Source organism: Gopherus flavomarginatus, chromosome 4 (genome assembly GCF_025201925.1).
Source record: "Gopherus flavomarginatus isolate rGopFla2 chromosome 4, rGopFla2.mat.asm, whole genome shotgun sequence".
Classification (NCBI taxonomy): domain Eukaryota; kingdom Metazoa; phylum Chordata; order Testudines; family Testudinidae; genus Gopherus; species Gopherus flavomarginatus.
Genome location: NC_066620.1, coordinates 59,520,301 through 59,543,962, shown reverse-complemented (window position 1 = coordinate 59,543,962; position 23,662 = coordinate 59,520,301). Strand labels below are relative to the sequence as shown.

Sequence of the window (23,662 nt, the reverse complement as noted above, 5' to 3'; positions counted from 1 at the left end):
ACCCCCTAATTGCTAGTATAAAATAAGACATTCAGGCCTTCTTTATAGTATATGAATTAAGCAGGCTATATATTAGGGCTGAATGTTGAACAGAGAATATTTTAGTTGAGCCAAAGTCCTGGCAACATCAGGCCATTAAAATCCCCCTGTAGCTTCAGTGGGATCTCATACACTCCATTTCTATGCTGCCACTAAATTCTTTGTAGCATTGCTGTGCAATGACGAACAGTTGCTGGGCTTCACCTTAGAAGTGACTTGGTGGAAGAATTCATTTCTGTAAGTATGTTGTTTGTATATCGGCTGGCGAGGTTCTTTGAGATCATTCTGGATTAAAGGTGCTCTAAGGGAAAGTCATTGCCATATGGTTTTAAACTCAGAATCTAAGAGCTATAATCATACAGCTTCTCCATAACCAAAGGCAAATGTCCTCCAGTTATGATTATATTAAAATATCTATAAAAGTGAGCTCTACTTTGTCATTTTTCTAGTGCCCTTTATGGTGAAGTATGCAGCTACATGACTCCTTCCATGTCTAAAACCTTATTCCTCCAGCCCCTCAATAACCCTGTCCCTAATTGTAACCCATAGCTGATAATTCATTGCTCTGATAGCCGCAGACTTTCAAACAAAATGTATACTACTAGAAAAATCCATCTTTATTTTCTTTTCTATTTGTTCTTCTTGTCTATAACTTTCTCATGCCCTCCATTGTCTGAAATCAGTTGTGTTCCTATTTGATTTTAGTTCTGTTCTTCCAAACATTTTACTTTCCCATACTTTAGCAGTTATAACATGTAATTAAGATTCCTAGGTTTTAGTCTCAGTCCTACCACTGACTCAATGTGCAGTCCTGAGGAGGTCACTTAACCTCTCTGTACCTAAGTTTATTCTTCTGTGACATGGAAACAATCATTTAGCTACCTCACCAGGATGTCATGAGACCTACAGTCTTCCAAGCACTTTAAGGACCTCAAAGGGAAGGCGGTCCAGGATTGCTTAATACCCATCATCCACAAATGATTCCACTCGGAGGCCCTGGTACTCTTAATCCAGTTTTTCATTGTTTATTTCCTAGTCAGCATTCTGTATTTCACCAGACTAGAAATCTCCCTTCTCATTAATCTTGCTGAACAGCTCTCCTCTCCGAGCTCTACTGCACACGATTTGGGATTCCTCATTCCTGAATATCCTTCACAAGGAAAATCGGTTTTAAGTGTCCCCATTCCTCACATATTTAGAGATGCCAAAGCAAGGCCACCATGCAACTCCCAATGCATTTTAGAACTCTGAATTCACACCAAAAAGGAAAAGAGAGACAAGCAGGCAGCATCTTACTAGGAGAGTTGCCACTCAGGCAGGCCTAATACAGAAAGCTGTGGAGAGGGCCAACACAGGCAGGGAGAGAAAAAAAAACTTACTAGAAAACCTGATAAATTTAAAGCTGGGTGAACATCAAAAGGTTCCATTTGAATAATTAGTTGGGTTTAGAACTGGATCCTTCATCTGAGGTTTTAATGATGATGAGAAGAGAACTTTGTGCGTTGCTCAGGCATGGAATCTAAGTTATGTTTCCTCCCTCCAGCCTCCACAATTTATATTAGACCATTTTACCCTTAAGTTATAGGGTTTCCATAGCATAAGAACTCAACTCCCTGAAGCTTTGCCCAGAATTTTTCTGAAGCTAGAAAAAGTCATATTTACGTTCCCACACAAACATATTTTCCTGCCCTTCCATGTCCCAGATAAGCTCAAACATGCCAAATTGCTAGAAATGGAGGAGGGAGATGCTTGGATCCAGACACATCTTCACAAAATCCCATGATCAATGTGCTTCCTTTATTTCCAGCTGGACCAGAATCGAGTGATACTGAAAATCTCTGGAGAAAGTTTGTGCACATGGCATATCCTGATGAGTTTTGTAGATTCAAGAACTTTAGATAATTTGGATAAGTTTTAGATTCAAGTGTTAATTTTTTCTTTATATAGAATATCTAAAAACTCTGAATCCACCCATCGTTAGAAAAGATATTATGACAAAATTAGTTTCAGGGACTATCCCCTTGGACCATTAGATAATTTAGTACATCCCCTGCAGCATATTCCCTGTAGCATATTCATTTATGGACTGCTTTGTCCAATCCAATTTAAATGAACCAACCAATTTGCCTCTCTCAAGAGAAATTGACATTCTTGACAAACTCCTTAAAAATGAGCTATGTGGAATAACTAGTACCTAAATATGCTATAGGGAACTAGAGGAGACCAGTTCCTTTAAATTGCTTTTTCTTCAAGTCAGTATATTTTATATTGTTTTATAGTCAATGAAAAAACCTGCCACTCCAAATAGGTTACACTGGTGATAAACTTCAATACATTAAGTCTTATGCATAGGCTGTTTTTTGAAGACTTAATATAAGCCATGCTCATTATCCATAAAGTGTTATTGAATCAGGTCTTAAAACTTTATGCAGCTTTTGTGTGTAGAAATAAGAAAGGATTTTAGATTGGCGAGGCAAGGGAAGAAAAGTCATGCCCTGTGGCTGATCCAGAAATGCTCTGATGATTTAAAACCTTAATTACTCCTGGAAAGTTAGCACTTCAAATGTTATCATTTGCACTTCACTCTGAACCCAGCAGAGTGGAATGAATGGAGATGCAGTGATAATAATAATAAAAAAGGTTCTTTTCAGTTTATTTTTGGAGAGGACACCATTAGGAGGAATGTAAGACACAGGATGTTACTTTTCAAGTGAATTCAGTGCTGGTGAATGGTGTCCTATTGATGGAGTCAGAAACGGGAGTTCTAGCCTTATAACAGGTACAGCATCACAGGCTCTCTCACAGAGCCCTATTAATGAGGCTCATCCCCAGCGCAACCTTGTGTAATGCTTGCTGCATGCTTGGGGGCTTCCAAGAACACAGTACAATGCACACAACAAAAGATGCCAGTTTCCCCCTCACAAAAAAAAGCCTCTTTTCAAAAAGAAATAGAAAGGCCTTGTTCAGATGGATCCTCTAGATATTCTTTAGGCACTAATAAGAGACAAAGTCCTGCAAAAATTGCAGGTCCTTGATAGCAACAAAAAAGTTTTGCCTCCTCTCACACTCCAGGCTGGAACAGGGCTTTTCACAAGTACAGCCATTCCAATCTCAGTAGGTTTGGCAGCAGACAACTCCCATGTAAGATATCAGTTAACAACAACTATCTACCTACATATATATTACACACACACTACTGTAGAGAGGGAACTCTTGTTCCTGAGGGCAAAGCAGCAACCTCCAGGGTGGTCTAAAGCCTGACACCTGTGTAGAGCAACTGTTTATGTCAGGATGTGGCTGCAGAGGTCAAAGGAGCACCTTCCACATTGGAAGGTGAGGTTCTGGCCTGCAGGGACAGAGAAGGAGCTGCTGTTCCTAGTTAACAACAAGTGGTGCCTTCTGCTGTATTTGTATTATGTGTTCTTTCAGTACAAATAACCAAGTTACTTTAATGCACAGACCACCATATCTCTCTCTGCCTCCTGATCCCACTGCCTAGTTCGATGGTCCCACAGCCTCACATCTAAATCAGCAACTGATGCCAAACCTTCTCATTCCTAACCTGGGGGAAAACCCTGAAGAGTTTTACAACCTGACAAGTGTGGCAAGGGTCATCCCTTGCCACTGATCCAAGCACAATATTCCCCACTGCAGTCAATAAGGAGCTCAGTGGAAAAACTGATGGTAGGCTCAAGTAATATTTTTACTTTAATAACTGATGCAGCAAGCCCAAAGGTGCCAGGGCTATGAACTGCCAAGCCCAGAGGTGCTGGAGCTCAGCCCTGGCAAGCCGTAGCACAAATAAAACACTGATGGTCGGACAAAATGCCAAAAATATAAATCATTTAAGGTGACCTTCAAAAGGCAAATAGAAATTGGGTTTGTAGTTTGAGGCTTTTGTTTGTTTGCTACTTTATGTATTCTAATAAACACCTGATTTTGTTGGCTTAAGTTTTCCTTGCCTTTTATATTAGGTAAGAACAGGATCGGGTCTAGTTTACTTCTCCCAAGACTGTACTAACAGCTGGAGGAGTTTTCAAACAACCTCAGGGGTACACTGAAATTAAACTTGATTAATAGGGAGGGCAAGAGAACTTTTTAAGACTTCAAAATTCATTTGTCTGTTTGGCTTTGTTAATATCAATTTAATTCAAACAGCTGGGAGAAGAGTTGGATTTTCTTAAAACATGAATAATCCTGCCTCTCCGTTAAGGGCTGAGACAACTTGGAATACACATACAAAACCCAAAACAAGTCCTCCAATAACATTAGGGAATACCAGGCAAGGAATGAGAGGAGCAAAGTGAGAGGTTGTCTGTGAATGGGGCAGGGAAGAGGGTTAGGGTAGCATGGGGTTTCTGGGAGGCCTTTGGGGCTGGAGCTATGTTGTGTTTTGGGAGCATACCTGTTAGCCTTCAAATCTTTTAGCCAAGCCTTCGAAGTATGACAAATGGCTGAAATGTGGCATATCAGGGTTTTGTTGCACCTCACATCATAACTGACAGATAATGGGAATTTTTTTTTTTTTTTGAAATCTAAAACCTATTTTCAAGGGTCTTCCCTCACTGTGTGAAAGAAATAGACCAGTTTTGTGACCTGCTGCTGATGGGAGAGTTGAGCAGGAAGGGTGTTCCTGTTAAGCTTACATAAAAGCATTAAATTGTTTTTATTTAAATGTTACATAATACCATAATGAGAGGCTGCTGTAAGCTGCCACTATCTGACTGGCTCTCTGCAGTCCAGAGCACCACCTTCCACTATAGTCAATAGCCTTTGGTCTCTGCAGTAACATCACTAATTGTAACATGACAACAGCAGATGCTTCACACAGATGCGGGGTTGCAAAGAGGGTCCCCTGCCAGGGATTCTCATGGGATACCAAGAGAGGATATTTGGGGGTCCAGGCTGCCTCCCTTACAGTTAAGGCTGATATTCTCCCCTCTCCCTCACACATTTAATTCAGTCCTTACACCCTCAGTATAGAGAATTAAGCTATCCCACCCCAACATAGAGAATTAAGGCCCAGCCCTACCTCCCTACAGGGTTCCATTGCTGCTGCCCTAGGCCCCTGCTTGTCTCTCCAAGGAATAGAGAGGAAGCCTAGCTGCCAAAAGCAGTTTTCCAGGAGTAGGGGCAAAGATGGAGGGAGCAGGGTGAGCCAGTACATCTTCTACAAGAAGGAAGAGATGGAACCTCCCAGCCTGCAAAAAGCCCTCTCCTCTTGTGAGCAGACCAGCCACCTACCCCTTCTCCTGCTTAAAACCAGCTGTTGTCTCCCACCTCTCTTCTGTTTGTACAAGAGCAAGAGAGGATCAGGAGCCTAAAGCTGCACTAAGAGTCTCCTCAGACTTTCTTACCACCACAAGCAAACTGCTGCTGCTCCTCCTGTAGCATACCATCATAGTTTGTTGTGCAGGGCATGAAAGCCTGCTGTGATGCAGAAGGTCTCTCATTATGTGGTACACCTGGGAAGCATGAGGGACAAATAGGGCCATGTGGGTGGCAATGTGGGGGGATAAGTAAGGTTTCTGGCAGAAGGGCCATGAAGGGGTAAGAGAAGAGCTGCCCCCTGACAAGCCACTTATAGTTTGTCAGAGTAACAGCTCTCATATAAAAAACCAGAGGCAGGAGCATGCATGTCTCTCTCCCCTACAAGTTAGTAAATATGAAAGGGATCCATGCCAATTATTAAGGCTGAACTCGGTCTCTGTGTAAAACAGAGGGAGCTGAGACCATCTTGAAGTACAAGTCTCCAAGCAATCTTATCTATGGCCTCACTATCAGATTCTCCATGATGCGGCAGTAGGGAAAGCACCTATTACATCTTTGGGCTTTGAGGAATTCTATACTTTCCAAAGTTAAAAAGTTACACCAAGGAAATCAAGCAGAAGATTAGCAGGAACTATTTGCTAGGAGACTTATTCTGAACTGTCCATATGTAGAGGATATGTGTAATTCCTTTTCTTTAAACATTGTATTAACCTTTTGCTGATGGAAAGAGATTGCTGATCAAGAGCTAGATGAGGTCAGTGCTGCAATTATATTTCAAATCCCCTTCAAAGAAGTCTCTTTCAGAATGAAAGAAAAGAGTTGAAAAAAGGATTTGTTGCTGAAATTGAGTCTTTTAGAAGAATAATTAACCTTTAATAACTATTCTGGCCTCGTCTTAAGCCCTGAAAAGTAATCCTTTCTCATTAGCTTCAAGTTTAATTAGCATCAATAATGAAACCTCCCTCAGAAATAACCATACCATCATGCTCCCTAATGACTGCATACTTTAATACACAGTGCTACTAACAAAGGCCATAGGGCAGTTTCTGAAGGCAGAATTTGAGGCCCCCAACAGAGCAAAGTTATCTTAGTTCCTTTTGAGAACACAATTTAAAACACACAAAAAAAAAAAATCTGGTGAGGAACATACCAGGAAGCAGATTTGTCTAAGGGGTGGGAGCTGAGAAAAAACTTTTTTTGGCAGGGAGTGGGGGGTATTTGTATAGGATCTAAGCAGGCATGGTTTGGTGTTTAGAGAACAAGACTTTGGGGTTCTATTCCTGACTTGCTATATAATCGTGGGCAAAATACAGAGAATTTCTATGCCTTAATTCTTGCTTCTTGGCTGGTTGGTGAGAGTAGAGTGTAACAGTATTTGACATTCTCTATGAGAAGACTATCCTGCACTTGCAGGCTCCTTTAATTATCTAACAAGGTTTTTCCAACTCTAAATTTTATGAGTGGTCTGTAAAATGGATATAAATACTCAGTATTGTCACAGGGCTGCTAAGGCTTAATTAGCACCTGCAAAGCACTTAGAGATTCTCAGATGAAAGGCATTCTAATGCACCAGGCATTTTGGTCTTTATTTAATGGGAGTTGGTAGAAGTGAGAGAACCCAAGTGCATAGATTCTAATCTAAGTTCTTAAAAGAAGTCAGAACTTCCATATGCTCAAGTGTGTCATAGGCCTTACAGTGCTTACAGCTAAGAGATTGGAAAAAAATGATGAAAAACATTTGAAGATGTAACAGCACTAAAAATAGTGTGAACAGAAGAGGAGAATCTATATTTGCCAATGCACATGGCATTTACAACTCCACAGGAACTTTGCTTTCTACTTTGCAATATATATGAAGTGTAGAGTTGCCTCTCTATAATTAAAACAAATGAAACAAGTGCATGGGGCCCCCTTATAACATTCAGCAATGACAACTTATGCATCTGTTCTATACAGGGGCAGGCCTTAGGGAAAATGGCACCCAGGGTGAACTTGCATTTTGGTACCTTGGCCCCTGTGGGCATGGCACCTCCCAGTGCCCCTCGCTCCCATGGGCTCCCCACCCTCCCATCTAACACCTGCACTGTGCCCCCTTTGCCCCAATGCCTGCTCCCCACCATGCACCCCTAATCCCTACACTCCTTCACTCCCAAACTCTGCCCTCTTCACCCCAACCCCTGCACTCCCCTCCTGTGCCACAATCCCTCTTCTCCTTCACTCCTACTCTCTGCACCTCCCTCCTGAGTCCCCAACCCCTGTACTGCGCATGCCTCCTGCACCCCAACCCTTGTCCTCCTGCACCCCAACATCTGCCCCCTCCTATGCCCCAACCCCTTCACTGTGTCCCCTTCATCCCAACCCCACCCCTCCTGTGCCCCTAACCCCAGCACTGTGTGTGCCCCTTTCACCTCAACCCCTGCACTCCCTTCCTGTACCTCAACTCTTGCACTGTGCCCACTTTGCTCCTACCCCCTGCACCTCCCTCCTGAGCCCCTAACCCCTGCACTGTGCCCCCTTTGTCCCTAACTCTTGCATACCACTCCGGGATGCACAAAGCAGCTGACATTTCTGCTTGCTCTCCCACTGGACTGCTGCTCCTCTGCCCCACACAGCCCTAGGGGGCTGTGAGGTGGGTAGCAAGGAGTGATGTTGGGGCTTCTTGCATCCAGGTCACTTTCCCTGTGGGCTGTGTAAGGGGAGGGCAGGAGAGCAGCAGCTTCTGATGCCTCAGCACAGCCCAGGTGGCGAAATGACCTGGATTCAGGGATCTCTGGTGTGTGTGTGTTGAGGGGAGTGTGTGTGTGCCGGAGTGAGTGAGTGCACTGTCTCTTCAAGAAAGCACTCAGGGTCAGGAGCCTGAACAAGGCTTGTTCAGACACAAGTAGCTGCCAGCAGCTCCGGACCAGAGAAGCAGCAGCACATACAGATTCCCCCTGTCCTGTCACCTCAGCTTAGTGGAAATCACGTACACAGGTGGGGGAGAGGGGGATAGCCCACCATCAGCCTGCTGCTCCCCCTGCAAAGCAGACAGGAGGACGCTCCCAATCCAAAGTGGCCAGTGGCAACTCCAGGGGCAGCTGGCAGGGGGGGCAGGAACAGCAGCAGCTGCACATGTGGAACAGGGCAAAGGAATAGCACCCCTACTCCAGAGGAGTCACCTGGCTCTGACAGCTGGTCATCCAACTGTCCCCTGCAGCTCGTGTCTCTCCCACTCCCACATGCTGCTGCTGCTGCTGCTGCTTGCCTGCCTGCCTATAGTGCCACCTCTGTCAGCCCAGCTAGTCTCTCAGCAGCAGGACAGGTGGGAATCCAAAGCCTGTGCACAGCATCCCCCTGGGCAGGGGCCCATACAATCTACTCCAAAGGCTGTCCCTAGATACACCATGCATCATCGCAGCAGGAGACTATCCTCACCTATGCACTGTGTTTAGGAGCTCTCTATCCATGGTCTCCTTTCTGGTCACCTGCTGCAGAGTCACGCGCATCCCCCAGGTCCAGCCCATTAATTGAAAATGGGATTGCAGTTTTCTGCAGGTGCATAATTTTGAATGTGTGAAATTGGAGAGCTGCTTGTTACAGGGAAGATGTGTGCAGGAGAAGGCTGCAGCTATTCACTTGACTACAATATGTTACCGCATGGGAAATCCAAGTCCGAAACAGACTTAGCACACCTCTTCTTCTTGGGCCAGCATGGAGGTGCAGCCCACTCTGCCTTACTATGGGTTGTTTGATTTTGCTGGGACCAGAACTGGAAATATGATGAGGGAACCTATTTTCATGATGTTTCCAGTAATGACCAGAAGTCTCATGTAAAAAGTCTATTTTCTGAAGGTTGCCAGCTCAGTTTTGCCCTCAAGTGGTTCTGGTGGTTTGAAGCCTTCAAATGCCACTTCTCAGATGGGCTGTGGAATAAGCAGATGTGGTGTTCTCTCTCAATCTCTCCTATTTATGTTGTTCCACTATAATTCAGTAATTAAATATTACTTGGCCCAGAGAAAGAATGAATTTCAGGTGGTGCCAGATCCCTGTTCAAATCCCTTCTCCTCAGCAAACAGAGAACTTAAACTAATTATCTCCCATATCCCAGATGAGCACTCTAGCCATGGCACTGAAGATTAAACATTTGCCAAAGTCCCATACATAGAAGTCAGACAATATATCCAAGGCCCAGCTCCACAAAAGGCTCTTAGGTGTTGCAATAGTGACCATTGCAAAGCCAAACTGTTAAGTGCCTAGAAAAAGCACAGCAAACACCACCTCAGCAGTTTTGTATAGATAAAGATGGCCTCTGCGCATGTCCATTGGATTAGGCCCCACATGAGTTAGGCAGAGTAACACCTATATTCCCCAGGTTCATGGATCACTCTGGGACTTAGGTGGGAGATAGTGAGCCAGCAGCATGAGGTAGAAATACAGGTGCCTAGGGAACTTTTACTGCAAAAGTTTAGGTACTGAACAAAACTGTGTGCCTACAGGGTGAGGCGGCAGCCCAGTGGGAGTTTCAGGGATTGCAGTGGCGCCTAAAAACGTGATGGGGTGTCGTGCCAAAATACCTCTGAGAAGCCAGGACTGAACACTTCAGTTTGGTCCTAAAACAGGGTGAAATTTCAGAGAAGAGGATTGTGGTTTTTTCCCAAAAAGCAGAAACATGAATTTGTTATACCACAGCAGGCATGGTAGGCCAAAAAACCCCCTGAGATTACACTGAAGTTTCTGGTTTCTGGGAAAAGGCAGGTGTGGGGAAGATGTATTCTGATTAGCACAGGAAGATTGTACATCTGACTGCTTTTTTCTACTTAGAGCTTACAAAAACCTTGGGGTTCGGACTGTAAGATTCATGCTCTCTCTGTAACAGCTTCATGATGCTAATATGATGGCAACATTCCCCTAAGGATTTCAAAAGGGGATTAAAATTTATCTCCACTCTACTTATGGGGAAGGTACCACACAGACAGATGCCGGATGTTACAAATTTGCCCAATGTCACAAAGCAAGTCAATGGCACAACTCCATATAGAAAACGCACCGCTCCTGACAAGTTCACTGCTCTAGCCACTAAACAATGCTGCCTCCTGCATGATCTGTCTGTGCCACACACTACATGATGACCCACACCCCCAGTTAATATAGTTGTATGTGGAGTAAGTTAGCACAGAATTTGATTCTTAGTTTCCCCTCTGTAGAGCACCTTGAGATTCTCTGGCAAATACGTGCTATGTAAATGCAAAATATTATTCAGTATTCTGTTCTTGCAAATCAAGGATTCTTTTCACCTTCGATAAACAGACTTTCCCAAGTTTGCCACCACTTCTGTACAGTACTTCGTTTTTTTTCAGTGCCTATTCTAGGGTAATAAATTGGCTAATTTAGTCTACCACTCCCATCTACTGGATACAACCAAAGTACATAGTGTGTCAGAAGCCCTATATTGTTAGCAGCTAAAGGGGATTCTCTTTTAGCACAATTGACAGGGGTTATAGCTTCAGGAAGATCTACGTTCTGGCTATGCAGTCACAGTGAATTTCTGAGCAACCATGGTATGCAGCATAGTGACAGCTATGAAATTTCTAGACAGACACAGTCATAAATCAAAATCCTTATGTATATTAGACTTTATTCTCAATGAGTTTCTTGCCTAAATATTTAAACGCATAAATAACCTCCACCCATTCCACCTTGTCATTTTAAGCTTCCTGACATTTATTGTTTGGAAGAGAAGAAAGGTCAGACTTATCAAATCTGCATTTATGCTTCCATGACATTTTTCTCCAACCAAATTTTTCTAAATTAGAGAAACAAGACAAATGTGGCACATTTCAGAAAGGACCTTTCTGAGCTAGGCATTTCAGTCTGTACAGCAACACTTATCTCTGAAGATGATTCAGAAAGACAGTACTGTGATCCAGGGGATAGAGCAGGATTTGGAAGCCAAGAGACCTGGGTTCCAGTTTCTCCATTGAATTGTCACATGCCTGGTCACTGTGCCATGGTCACTGAAGCCAATTTTTTTTTAAAAGTGTCTAAGTTTGGGTGCCTTAAATTTTGAGTGACCAGCCTGGGTCAATTGGACCCTGATAATCAGTGATAAGGAGCCTCTTTGCGTCAGTGGGGTTGTTGCAACTCAGCAATTCTGAAAAAAAAAAATAATCAAGCCCATCATTGTGTCTCAGTTTGGGCATGCAACAATGGAGGCACCCAACATTAGCCAATACTTTGAAAAATATTGATCTTAGCATCTGGAGCAAACAGATGTTATCTATACCAAAATATAGATAACGTGGAGATAATGATGCAGATCTTCCTATGACCTCTGTGGATAAGTGCAAAATACCATTACTCTTTTCTCACCCTTCTATAGCTGATTCACATGTCTACGGCTCACAGGCAGATCATGATTTCTCAGATAATGTTCATGCAAGATGTACTGTGAACCAAGTGACCCGACTAAGTTTGGATACAATTCAAACACACCGTGCACAACAGGTTTATCAACTGTCTCTGATTATGAGCAATGTCTTTGCATTTGTAGAATACATTGTTCAAGTCTTCCACCACCCCAGGTGAAGGAGATATTTATTCCCCATTTTTACAGCTGGAAGAAATAGAGCCACAGCAAAGAGAGCAGGGAAAATATCTTAAGAGCATGCTGTGAATATCCACGGAAATAAAAAAACGAATGCACTTTATCTATATTTGTGCCCCTTTTGTATTTCCTTGCCATTAATATTTTAGTGCATGAGTTCACTGGCGGGAATGTTCATGGGAGCAGTGAGTTTTAAGCAATAGTAAAAGGAAATTTGCAGAAAGCAAAACTGAAATCAAACACATATATTGGCATCAGAAACCTGATTTTAAAGAGTGCTGCCCCAAGCGCAGATAAGAAAAGCCCCAATTTGTACTGGTTGAGCTTACCTTGTCTTTAAGCAGTGGTAAATCCAGCTGGTGCAAATTGTGGTTTTCCTTGGGGTTTGCACTGGTGCAGTTACAATACCTGCCAGCCACTAACTGCTAAACCCCAAGCCTAGACAAAGAGTCAGAAACTAGGGACGAACCCCTTGCACTACAAGGAAGCACTTCAGAAGCTGTGCTGCAAGGGCTTGATCCACTGAAGTTAATGGAAGTTTTACCATTGACTTAAGTGAGAACAAAATCAGGTCTCAGGTACATAGTTGGGATATAGAAGAATGACAGACAGACACTAAGGAGAAAGTGATTGAACCCCTCTACCTACTCCCTGCCCTTAGGGCAGCTGGATTCACTACTGTCCAGCCTCAGCTTTGTTGTTGGGAAGCAACTAGCAACAAATAGTAAAGTAAAGACAAAAGTAAAAATATGAGTGAAATCCTGGCACCACTGAAATCCTTGGCAAAAATCCTATTAACTTCAATAGGGCCAGTATTTTACCCACACAGTCCAGTTTTCATTCACACAAAGGCCACTTCAAAATATATTTTTGCATCCCCTTTTCTCTGCCGGAATGGTGTAAAGGGGCTTTAGTGTAAATGAGAATCAGGCCTATGGTAGCAGCACCCTGCAGCAGTACAATTTAGTTGCTAGGAAAGTGTCAGTATTGCAATAGCTCTGGTAGGGACACCCCTATGCGGTGAGTGCTGAGAAGACAGCTGCTGTTTCAGACATGACACATGTGGCAAGTTAGTATCATTCCATGTGAAGACCACAGAGCAGAAGGAATGGCTCCCCCAGCCAGGGAGGGATAAGTTATGCATTGCTATTTAAAAATTATAATTGGAATTTTAAATCTATTTTATGAATGGAAGTACTTTGGCCTTTTGAGGAAGGTATGAGTCATTTTCATCCCACTGTGCCCCCTTTTTAATGAACATTTCCTACCTTAGCATATGTAAGTAGTAATTAATCACAGGAAGTTATTTTACTGGCATCATAGCTTATTAAATCTTCTGACTAGACTCACAGGAAACCCACTTAACATTTGTAGACCAGGTGTCCTACTGTAAGTGTGCTGACTACCAGTGCTGTTAATATATGAGAGAATGCCTGGTCTAGTAATTAGAGCATAGTGGCTTATCCGGGTAGCTGTAGATCGATTGGTTATGCTGTTAGTCCTATTCTAAACTACCCTGCTCCATGCTGCCACAATGGTGTCTTCATGTCTGTTCCACTGCATGTGGCATTCACTCCCTGCAAGAGGGCCGGCACAAGGCCTATACACTACTTAAATCCCACTTACCCCCAGGTGGAACTGACATGCAGTGGAACTGACATGGAGGGCAGGGATGGCAGCTTATATGGGCTCGAGGTGCTCAAGCACCAGGAATATTCAAGGCTGGGGTCTGTGCTCCGCCAATATTTGGAGCTGGGTTTCTCCCCTGCCCCCGCCTCGGAAAGAAAACAGCCAATGCCTCTCTCCTTTGCTTGTGCTGCTTTTGCCTAAGGCTAGAGAGATCAGTGGCAGGCAGCCTCTTGGAGCACTGGGGGAGGGGAAGAGGGAGAGAGGAGGGGGAAGGAGGCTCACACATGCTTGGGAGCTCTCTCCCCCACCCCTCTGGCACCCAGGGGCAGCAGCGGGGGGGGGGAGGCCACACATGATGGCAACCCCCCGCCCCTGTACCCACCATAGGGGAGGCGAGTGGACTTTCTGGACCTGGGAGAGTCCCTAGGAGCATGTGCAGTGACTGTGGTGCAGAGTGAGTGTGCTGTGGAGGGGGGGGGGGGAAGGGGCAGAGGAGGGGTCCCTCCCCTGGAGCTTGCTGCTGCCAGTAAAGAGGGGGGAGAGTTCTCTCTGGCCCTAGCCCTGGGGCAGCCTGTCTGCATCCCAAGTTCCTTATCCCCAGCCCTGCCCCACCCCAGTGCCTGTGCCCCCAGCACCCCAACCCTGAGCACCCTGCTGCACTGTGAACCCCTCATCCCCAGCCCCATCCCAGAGCCCTCACTTGAGGGGAAAAACGTGCAACTTAAATTTGGTGGTCAGTTTGGAGTATCATTGTGTTTAGCACAATACTTGATTATTTTACACCCTTTAAAGTATACAGGTGTTACAAAGTGGGAATGTTCTTAATGTTTTCTCTGACTACTGTGTGAGTGCCTCAGTTTCCCCTATGCATTTCTCAAGGATCTAGATGGTGGGATAAGGGGGTGTGATTGTTGTAGATCCCTAGAGTGCCAGTGTGATGCCATCTGCACAGAGAATGGCAGAAACCCTGTCTCCGGGCAACTGATGGCCTGGGTTGCTCTCCTGCAAGGTGCCAACTGAAGGTGTTGGAGAACAAAGAGATCAGGTGGCCTCCTAATGCCTGGAAAAGAGACAACGGCCAGAGGAGAGAATGTCAGTGCCTGTGTGGACTTCCGGGAAGCGCATGGTGTGGAAGGGGATGCTGGGATGCTTTGAAACTACTCCATACAAAGCCAGTCAGGACTCTGGGGGAGCCTCCTCTCTCTGAGCAGACTGTCTCCAGGGCAAGAAGCTTACACCTTCCTGGGTCTGACTTCAGAGCATTCAGCATGCCCTTCCACACTGTGTGCTTTCCGCAGAGAGTCTGCCCAGGCAGGTCCTGGGGCAACCAGAGGTCCCTGCACCCCAACTCTGCAATCAGATGTGACTCTCAGCCAGCCGGTAAAACAGAAGGTTTATTAGACGACAGGATCACAGTCTAAAACAAAGCTTGTAGGTACAGAAAACAGGACCCCTCAGTCAGGTCCATCTTGGAGGATGGGGAGCGTAGACCCAAGTTCTGAGCCTCTCCCTATTTCCCCAGCCAGCTCCAAGCTGACACTCCCTCCTCTAGCCTTTGTGTCTCTTCTGGATCTCTTCTGATCTCTTTGTCCCCAGCACCTTCAGTTGGCACCTTGCAGGGAAAACTGAGGCACTCACACAGTATTCAGAGAAAACATTAAGAACATTCCCACTTTGTCACAACAGGTGCAACAAAATATAATACCATATATTGAAGAAGGTAAGTGTTGCTTCTGACTTTCCACTTTTAACTGACCCTTGTAATCTTGTGGTGCCGACGCACTGTAGCTTCATTTTATATTGACCTACAGGGTGAGAGTGGGGGGGGGGGGCAGGCACCACCATTTTGGGCACCACCAAAAATTATACAAACCTGCCACCTATGATGGAGGGATCTTCCACACAACCTGCATAAGGAATCTGTGGCCAATCTCTGTGGCAACATAGAGCAGATGATTTAGAGTTGGTTTAAAGAAGGGTTAGTAGCATGGCCAGGGGGTTCACAGCTACACAGATCCACTCTAACTTCTAGACCACATACCCTATCATGACTCCAGAAGGCATAAGTTGGTCTTTAGTGGTGCATAGGTGACGAATAGGCCTTCTGTGAAGGGTGAAATTTCACCCTTTGAGTATTTCATGTCCATGGGAGTAGGACAGTAATTTGGCCCTGAGAATTTTTGCAGGTATATTTTACGAAAGTTCCTGTAACCTTTATGGTTTGTTTACTGAACAAAATTGGTTCCCTTGGTACCATCCTTTATTATTTTCTCTCTCTCTCCCCGCCAAACATAATTATGTGTGGAAACATCTGTTAGCAAGACTTGTTGACAAGGGAGGAGGGCTAACTCACTAAATATCCTTGAGTGAGTGGGACAGCTAAAGAATAAAGCAAAGCCAAACACAGTTAAGCCACTTCTGGCTCCCTCCCCATCAAAGCCAAAATTTAATCGCAGACCATTTGGCAAAAATATTTAATTATGTCTGTACAGGTGTGTCTACACTGCAATTAAACCTGTGGTTGACCCATGCCAGCTGACTTGAGCTTGCAGGGCTCTGACTAAGGGGCTTTTTAACCGCAGTATAGATGTTTGAGCTCAGGCTGGAGCTCAGGCTCTAGGACCCTACAAAATGAGCGGGTCCCAGAGCTCAGGCTGCAGCCCAAGGCCAAATGTCTGCACCACAGTTAAACAGCTCTTTAGCCAGCGGTGACGGATTTTTCCTAAAAGTGTGTGTGTGGGAGGGGGGAACAAGGCTATGGCCATGCCTCTTCCCCCAATGCCATGCCCCCCCGACAAACTGGAAGCCAGAGCCAGGCTGGGGGGGCCCCAAGAGCAGCCCCCAGCCTGTGGCCATGACCCCTGAGTCCCTCACCCAGGGCAGATGGAGGGTACATGGCTTCCCACAGCTGGCCATGCGGCTCTTACCGGCCTGGCCTGGGGTTGAGGCTCCAGGGGCCAAAGAGCCACAGCTGGGCCATAGCAAAAGCCACCCAGGCAGCTGTGGAGATCTACCCCGGAGCTCTTGTCTTTAGCCCAAGCTTGAGTCAACTGGGTGTTTAATTGCAGCATAGATATACCCTCTATGAACTACAATCCTGGGCATCTCCATATTACAAGGAGGTAAGGAAAGCACATGAGTTATCTTGGTATAAAATCCAAGTGGAGCCAAGACTCTGTAGTTGTTAATCATCCTCAAGACTATCCCATCATCTGGCAGAGACCTTGCTGAGACACATCATGGTAAAGCCTGGTCTCTGCTAGACTTTTACACTGAGATCCCAAATGCATATTGATGATCTCCAGTAAAAACAAAAAAACACACCTTCCTTTAACCTACGGCCTCTGGTATTGGAAAACTTTTTAGGGTTTACCATCTAACATGGGCTAAACCTACAGCTGCCTTTTTCCACTAGGAGTATAACACCAGTTAGCTAATGTGAGTTCACTTAACATAGGTTAAATATAACTCTATTCCTACTGAGGACATGCCCAGGCACTACAGTTCCCATCACTGGTCAAACCAGTGGAACTAAATTGGTTTTAGAAACTGTGTGCCCCATTTCAGCTGGGATCCTGGCCACAGCAACACTGAGCCCTATAAGAAACTGCAAGGAAGTTGGGCAGAGGGGAGGAGGAAGCTGAACAGAGGGAGATTGACAGTTTATTTCTGGTCAGGGAGTTTATGAGAATGGATTGAATGACCAACAAGCCTGAATTGTTGAGACTACCTTTGGCAACATGTCTTCACTGCAGTTACCTTGGGGTAAATGTACCTTAACAGATCTCAGGGTTTACCCTCTAGCTCAGGCAGTGATGGCTACCTCACTAAGTAGCACAGAGAGATGCATTTTGTTGCATGAATGTGGAGCATGTTAACTCAGGCTCAACCATGGCTTTTATTCTTAAACAGTAAAGACAATTCCTTTAGCAATGGCTTCATTGAAGGAAAAAGTTAAGAGAACCAGCAACATAACTAACATGGGCTAGTTGTGACACGGTTGGGTCTCAGTGGAGACAGAAGAGAGTTTCACTATGATGTACCTATGTGAGGTCGGCCATAGTGGGAGGGGAAGAGAATCCTACCTAGCTACATCATAGTAAACGCTACGTGTGTTTGGTCTCCATTAGGATTTTACAGCCAGATCAATGATCTGTTATAGTTATCTTGCTGTAAGAAAAAGCCCACTTTTTTTGGCAGGTCTGTACAGAGCCAGCTTTGAAAGCCCAGTCTGATTTCAGTTTTATACCAGTGGAAATCTGAAGTGGGTCCCCTGAAGTTAGTTTCAACAGATTTAAACTGCTGGCCCATTTTTTCAGTTATGAGCTCAAAGCTGGCTGCTTCAGCATTGTGCTTCAAGACCCAGTAGTGACTTGTCTCTTCAGACTTTACTTAAGTATATTCTGCGATCCATTAAATAAGCTACCCAACTACTCTCCCTGGGTCAAAGTATTTGGCTAGGCTGTCCATTAGGGCTTATGTTCTTTCTGTAGGAGACAATGAAAGAAAGCTAGTATTAGAGCTTAAATAATTGTGGATAATGAGAAGAAATCTCCTTTATTGGCACAGAACAAAGACCTTTTATCTGAGGAAGTCAAGTTGTCCTTACATAGCTTGACTTCAGAGAACTGGGAGGTGGAAGCAAGAATTTAAGCTACACTGCTTCAGTAGAGAAGTATCAGTCTTGTCCTCTCTACTACTTTAACCTTTGCAATGCCACTTCACGTTAGACTCCTTGGATTCAAAAGGGTGAAGGTCATTAAGCCCCACTTTATATCCAACTGAAGAAGAACCAGTTGGTTCTCATGCCTTATATTTGTTCTGAGCATTTGCTATCATGCCGTGTCCCTTCATCGTATTAATGCCTCATTGTGTTGATATTATCAGCTGTATCGATGTTTTTGCTACCTTGTGGTTGGTGATAGAGGAGAACCTGGACATCACTCGTTGCACTACAGTGAGCTTTGCCGCCATTATTACCAAATTAATACCCTATTTCTCCACTTGATAGATCCGGATCCTGCACTGCTTAGGTCAGCGGCAGTATTGCCATTGACTTCAAGGCGAGCAGGACTACACGATGGGTGAGTAGCTGGATTTCGAGTCCCAGTGTCTGAATAGAACAAACAAACTCAACCCGTTTAACAAAACATCATCTTCCCCACTGCGATCATTCCTTTGGAACATTCTGTTCTACTAAAGCGTAGCAAAAACAAAACACGATGAAAAAGCCCCAACTCGGATTGATTTTGCTTTACAAACAATCAAGTGGGTGGCAGGAATCTAGCATTTGCGCCCTACTACTTCTCAGAGACAGAGGGATATAGCCCATTCGTGAAAACCAAGATTAGCCCCACAGCCAGTCTCTAGTTCCTTTCCCCCTTTACTTAATAGAAGGCGGCATTCTCCTCGTCACTAGTCCTACTGGAGTTGAGGGAGATAGGAGAGCAGGGAAATCTCGAGCGAAGGTGTTTAACCAAGGCTATATTATTGAACCAGCACGAATGTTTCTAGACAGAGCAGATAAGACAGCATTACAGGACCTCCCTGTAAAGAAATCTGCAGTGCTTACTGCCACTGGGAGCGGCCGGCCACAGAACGGAGGCGGGAGGGTGGAATATGAGGGGGAAGAGGAAGGAAAACCACTTCTAAATGTCCCTTATTCACACACACCTCCTTTCCATCCAAGGATGACTGCTTTGCGCTCTGCAGCTGGAGGCACAAGTCAGACTGGCCAGTTTGCAGAATGAGAAGAGAAACCTCTCGTAGGGAGCCTGGGGTGTTGTGGGGTCAACAGAGCATGTGGTGGGAGACTTCCAGGAAGGATCCCCTAGGTATTTATTTTTGACCCAGGCCATTTGATGCAATCTACTGTGGTCCCAACACACATGCTCTTCAGACGTGTCTGTGACGAACCAGAGTGACAAGTCCTCTTTGCAGGGCTCGTTTAGCCGTGTCCAGAGGGATGGTGCTTTGGAGGCGCAAGGAAGCCCCCCACTAAGGAGGTGTAAACACAGGCGGTGGGGAGAGAACAAACAAGGGCTTGGATCCTGGCATGTTCCCCAAACTTTCCCCAGCCTCAGTGTAAGGGAGACGGTAAATGGGCAAAGTAACTGGCCCGATCAGCCCCATGGGGAAGTTCTCAGGGCTAGATGGGAACGCTGAGCTTATACGGGTGCAAGTTATAACACCAAGGCATGCAAGGCAACTGCTCACCTCTCCTGGAGATCTGGAACAGCAGGCGGGGCTGGGAGGCTCTGATCGCCGCAGATAAGCTGCGCTCCCTGCCCAGGAATGCCGCCTTTCTCTCGGGCATTAGTCGGATCCTCAGCCTTCCTTCTCCGGAGCGGATCCACCAGCTGAACAGCTCGGTGAGGTTAAACTCCAGCTCTCCCGCAGCTGGCTCTGCTTCTTCGCCCGCTGCCTGGGTCGGGTCCCAGGCGCAGCCCTCCCGCAGGCTTCTCTCTCCCACCTCCAGCACCAGCTGCTTGGCTCGGCGGAGCTTTCGCACCGAGCCCCCTTTCAGCACCTTGGACAGGGCTCGAGGCTGGGCTGTCTGCTGCGGGGATCCGACCCCGGGAAGCCAGGAGTTCGCCGCCCGAAGCAGGGGCGAGCACTCCAGCACCAGGCTGCAGCGCGCCCGCAGCCAGCCCACTGCTTCTCCTCCGCCCAGCAGCAGGTCCCGCAGGTAAGTCCGGAACAGGGAAGGGACGATGAAATCTACCGCCAGGCTCTTCCTCTGGAGCCGGGAGAAGCTGGGGGGTTCTCGCTGCAGTTGCTGCCCAGGCCAGGAGCCGGCGAGAGGGGTCCTCTCTTCCAAGCTCAGGGTTGGGGGGAAGGAGAGGAGCACGGTGGCCACAAAGAAGGGGGAAAGGCTGGCAGCTTTCATATTAGCATGCGTTGGGGGAAGGAGTCACTGGGGTCCAGGGGATTCCCCCCGACTCAGTCACCAGCTGGATTCACGGGGCTTCCCGGGTGATTCCCCGACTACCTCACTTGCAAGAGCTCAGGGGAGCCACTGGATCCCTCTACTCCGTCACCAGCAGGAATGCAGGGAGCCAGGGGAATCCCTGGATCGCCTCCCCGCCCAGGCACCCTCGGGACCCACTGGATTCGTGGCAATCCCTCCTAGTCGATCACCAGCCAGATCCAGGCGAGCCGCTGTCCTCTCTCACTGGAGCCCGCCCTAGCCAGATGCTTGTGTCTGAGCCCGATGTGCAGACACGAGGGGACGGGTGTCTCTGCTCACACTCCTCCACGACAGGGCCATTCACAAGTGTGGCTGGGCGACAGGCGTGTGGGCTGGCCCGCTCCCCCCTCAGTAGCGCACACCTTCCCCAGAGGGCAGCCCCTGCTCGGCTGCTCCCGTGGAAGGCAGGGCTGCGCCTGGGGCTTGAGCTGATCCCATCCCCGGCTAGAGTCTCTCTCGCGCGCCTCGGCTGCTCGCTGCTACGTTTCTTCTTGCCCGACCCTTTGCAGGAGGAAACCCCAAGCTGAACTTCAGGAGCTGCCCAGCTCCTGCTCCCTATTCCCCTCCCCTGTCACTGGCCGGAGACACCCTGTGCCAGCAGCTCTGAGCTGGCCCTGTCCTTGGACGGATCCTGGTGGGTTTCTGGAGTGGCCGGCTCAGCTGCTGGGGTGAGAAGGGACCTCAGTTTGGGGGGTCCCCCTCAGTCTCTACGCCCGGCTCTCCAGTGCCTCCGCTTGGGTCCCTTGGCCAGCTGCTGCTGGTTTTCGGGAGTAGCTGTAGCGGCTGGTGGGGCGGACGAGCTCAGACAGCGGGTCCCCCGGCCAGCTCCCTACGTTTCACTCCTCTCGGCAGCTGGAACCATCCCATTTGTGGAGCAGCTGCGAGTGTTCGTGGCGGGAGGCAGTGAGAGGCTGAGTGAAGGGCTCAGCAGCTTCACGCCCCTCCGGAGAGCTGCAGCCGCCCGCCGTCTATAGTGGCAGCCGCCGCTGCTGCTGCTGCTGCTGCGGCTGCCACCACTCGTGGCAGTCGCTGGCTCCCAGCTGCCTGGCCCGCTCGCGGCCGGTGCAAGGATTTTTTACAGGCTCTAACTACACGCCACAAGCCAGGTATTACCCTGCCACCGCTGACATCACGCCTGAGTCGTGCTCCCACCAGCCAATGGTCTGTCCAGGGGACATTATTATTCAAATGACCTGAGAGAGGGAGGAGGCTCAGGCTGGCGTCTGTGGGTGGGGGGGGGGTGTCTTCATTGAGAAAAGCACTACAACCCCTTCCCCTCCCCCTGCTCCGTGTGACTGGTGGGGAAACAGACAGGCGGGCTGCTGCAGGCAAACGAAAGCCTTCGAAGGGGAATTGGCAATAATGCCCTTTCCCTGATTATGCGTCAAAAGATTAAGCAGATCAAGCACCAGCAAAGCAAGTTCACGACTCAAAACGATGAGATCTGCGAGAAGAGGCTTTGAGTTCACCACCTCTGTGATCCGCACAGTTGCAATTCATCTGCGGAAATGACTTTTAATGACAAGAAATGGTCCGGGGTGGGAGCGAAAAGATTCCTCTACTGAAGACGGCAGTGCCGTGTGGCCCAGTGGAGCGAGTAGGGGACGAGGGATGGGAGGAGATCTGAGTTCTGTTTTTTGTTGTTTTTTTTAAAGCTGTGCTACCGACTAATTTCCTGTGTGACCTTAGGCGAGTCTCAAAGGGAGATTTTCAGGGCACTTAACCCTTCAAGGCAAGTGTTTTCAAAGAAGCCTAACCTCCGTGTCTCCATTGCAACACCTGTCAACAGAGTGCTAGCTCTTACTTTTCAGTATTTAAAACATCTGTAAATGTGGAATTCAAGCCTCCACAGTAGATGGGGCTTCATGTAAGACTCTCCATGCATTATGTGAGGAGTAATAGCCTCTGCAATGGGTGAATTATACACTGATAGTTATTTGGATTTGCAAAATAAGAAAGAAGAGGGATTATTTGTAATTCACTTTGAGATCCTGGAAAGATGTAAAAGTTGACAAGAGGATATTGGTTTTGTTTTGTAGGTTGACCCCTACACTGAAAGTAAGAGTTAAAATAAATTACTCAAACAATATTAGTTGGCTATGGTTTTAAATACTTCTTTATAGAAGAGATCCAGAGAATTCACTCTATTCCTTCTGCAAACATATGTCAAACACACAGCATCAAGCTCGTTAAGGTAACACAGAGAGGTAGATTCTGTCCTGAATCTTGTGAGGCACAATCCAGAGGGGAAAGCAGCAAAGGTTTTTTTAAGTCATGTTTAAGTTTGTGCCACCCTGATTGTGGTCTGCTGGGTTGGGGGGGGGGGAAGGGCAGTACAATGATAGAGGTGATGGTCTACAACAGGGGTTTTCAAACTGGGGGTTGGAACCCCTTAGGGGGCCATGAGGTTATTACATGGGGGGAGGGTCACAAGCTGTCAGCCTCCACCTCAAATCACGCTTTGCCTCCAGCATTTATAATGGTGTTAAATATATAAACAAGTGTTTTTAGTTTATAAGGGGTGGGGGAGGTTGCACTCAGAGGCTTGTGTGTGAAAGGGGTCACCAGTACAATAGTTTGAGAACCACTGGTCTACAAGATCATGAATGGTGAATAGGGAAGTGTTATTTACCCCTTCACATAAGAAAAATTAGGGGTCACCCACTGACATTTATAGGCAGCAAGTTTAAAAACAAACACAAGAACTTCTTCTCATAAGGCAGAGTCAGCCTGTGGAACTTGTTGCCAAGGGATGTTGTGAAGGCCAAAAGTCTAAGTAGGTTCAAAGGAGAATTAGGGCTTGGCTACACTGGACAGTTGCAGTGCTGGTGGTGGGTTTACAGCGCTGCAACTTACTCACCGTCCACACTAGCAAGGCACATACAGCACTGCATCTCCCTGGCTGCAGCGCTGGCTGTACTCCTGCTCTGCCTGGGGTATAATGATTGCAGCGCTGGTGATGCAGCGCTGCTCCGCCAGTGTGGCCACCAAAAGCGCCGTAATTGGCCTCCAGAGGTATTCAGAGGTATCCCAGAATGCCTGTTCAGCCACTTCCAACAGCGCTGCAAATGCTGCAGATGTGGCCACACTGCAGCGCTGGTAGCTGTCAGTGTGACCACACTGCAGCTCTTTCCCTACACAGCTGTACGAAGACAGCTGTAACTCCCAGC

The 23,662-nt window shown here is 46.8% G+C and overlaps 1 protein-coding gene across 1 annotated transcript in view; it reads right to left on the bottom strand.

Moving 5' to 3' along the window:
* ALK (ALK receptor tyrosine kinase) overlaps window positions 1-19,853 on the bottom strand; it is a 637,574-nt gene extending 617,721 nt beyond the window's left edge. The window contains exon 1 of the mRNA XM_050948434.1: window positions 19,739-19,853. Coding sequence (XP_050804391.1) covers window positions 19,739-19,838 — 100 coding nt within the window. The 5' untranslated portion in view covers window positions 19,839-19,853. The remainder of the gene's footprint in view (window positions 1-19,738) is intronic.
* Between the last annotated feature and the right edge of the window lie 3,809 nt (window positions 19,854-23,662).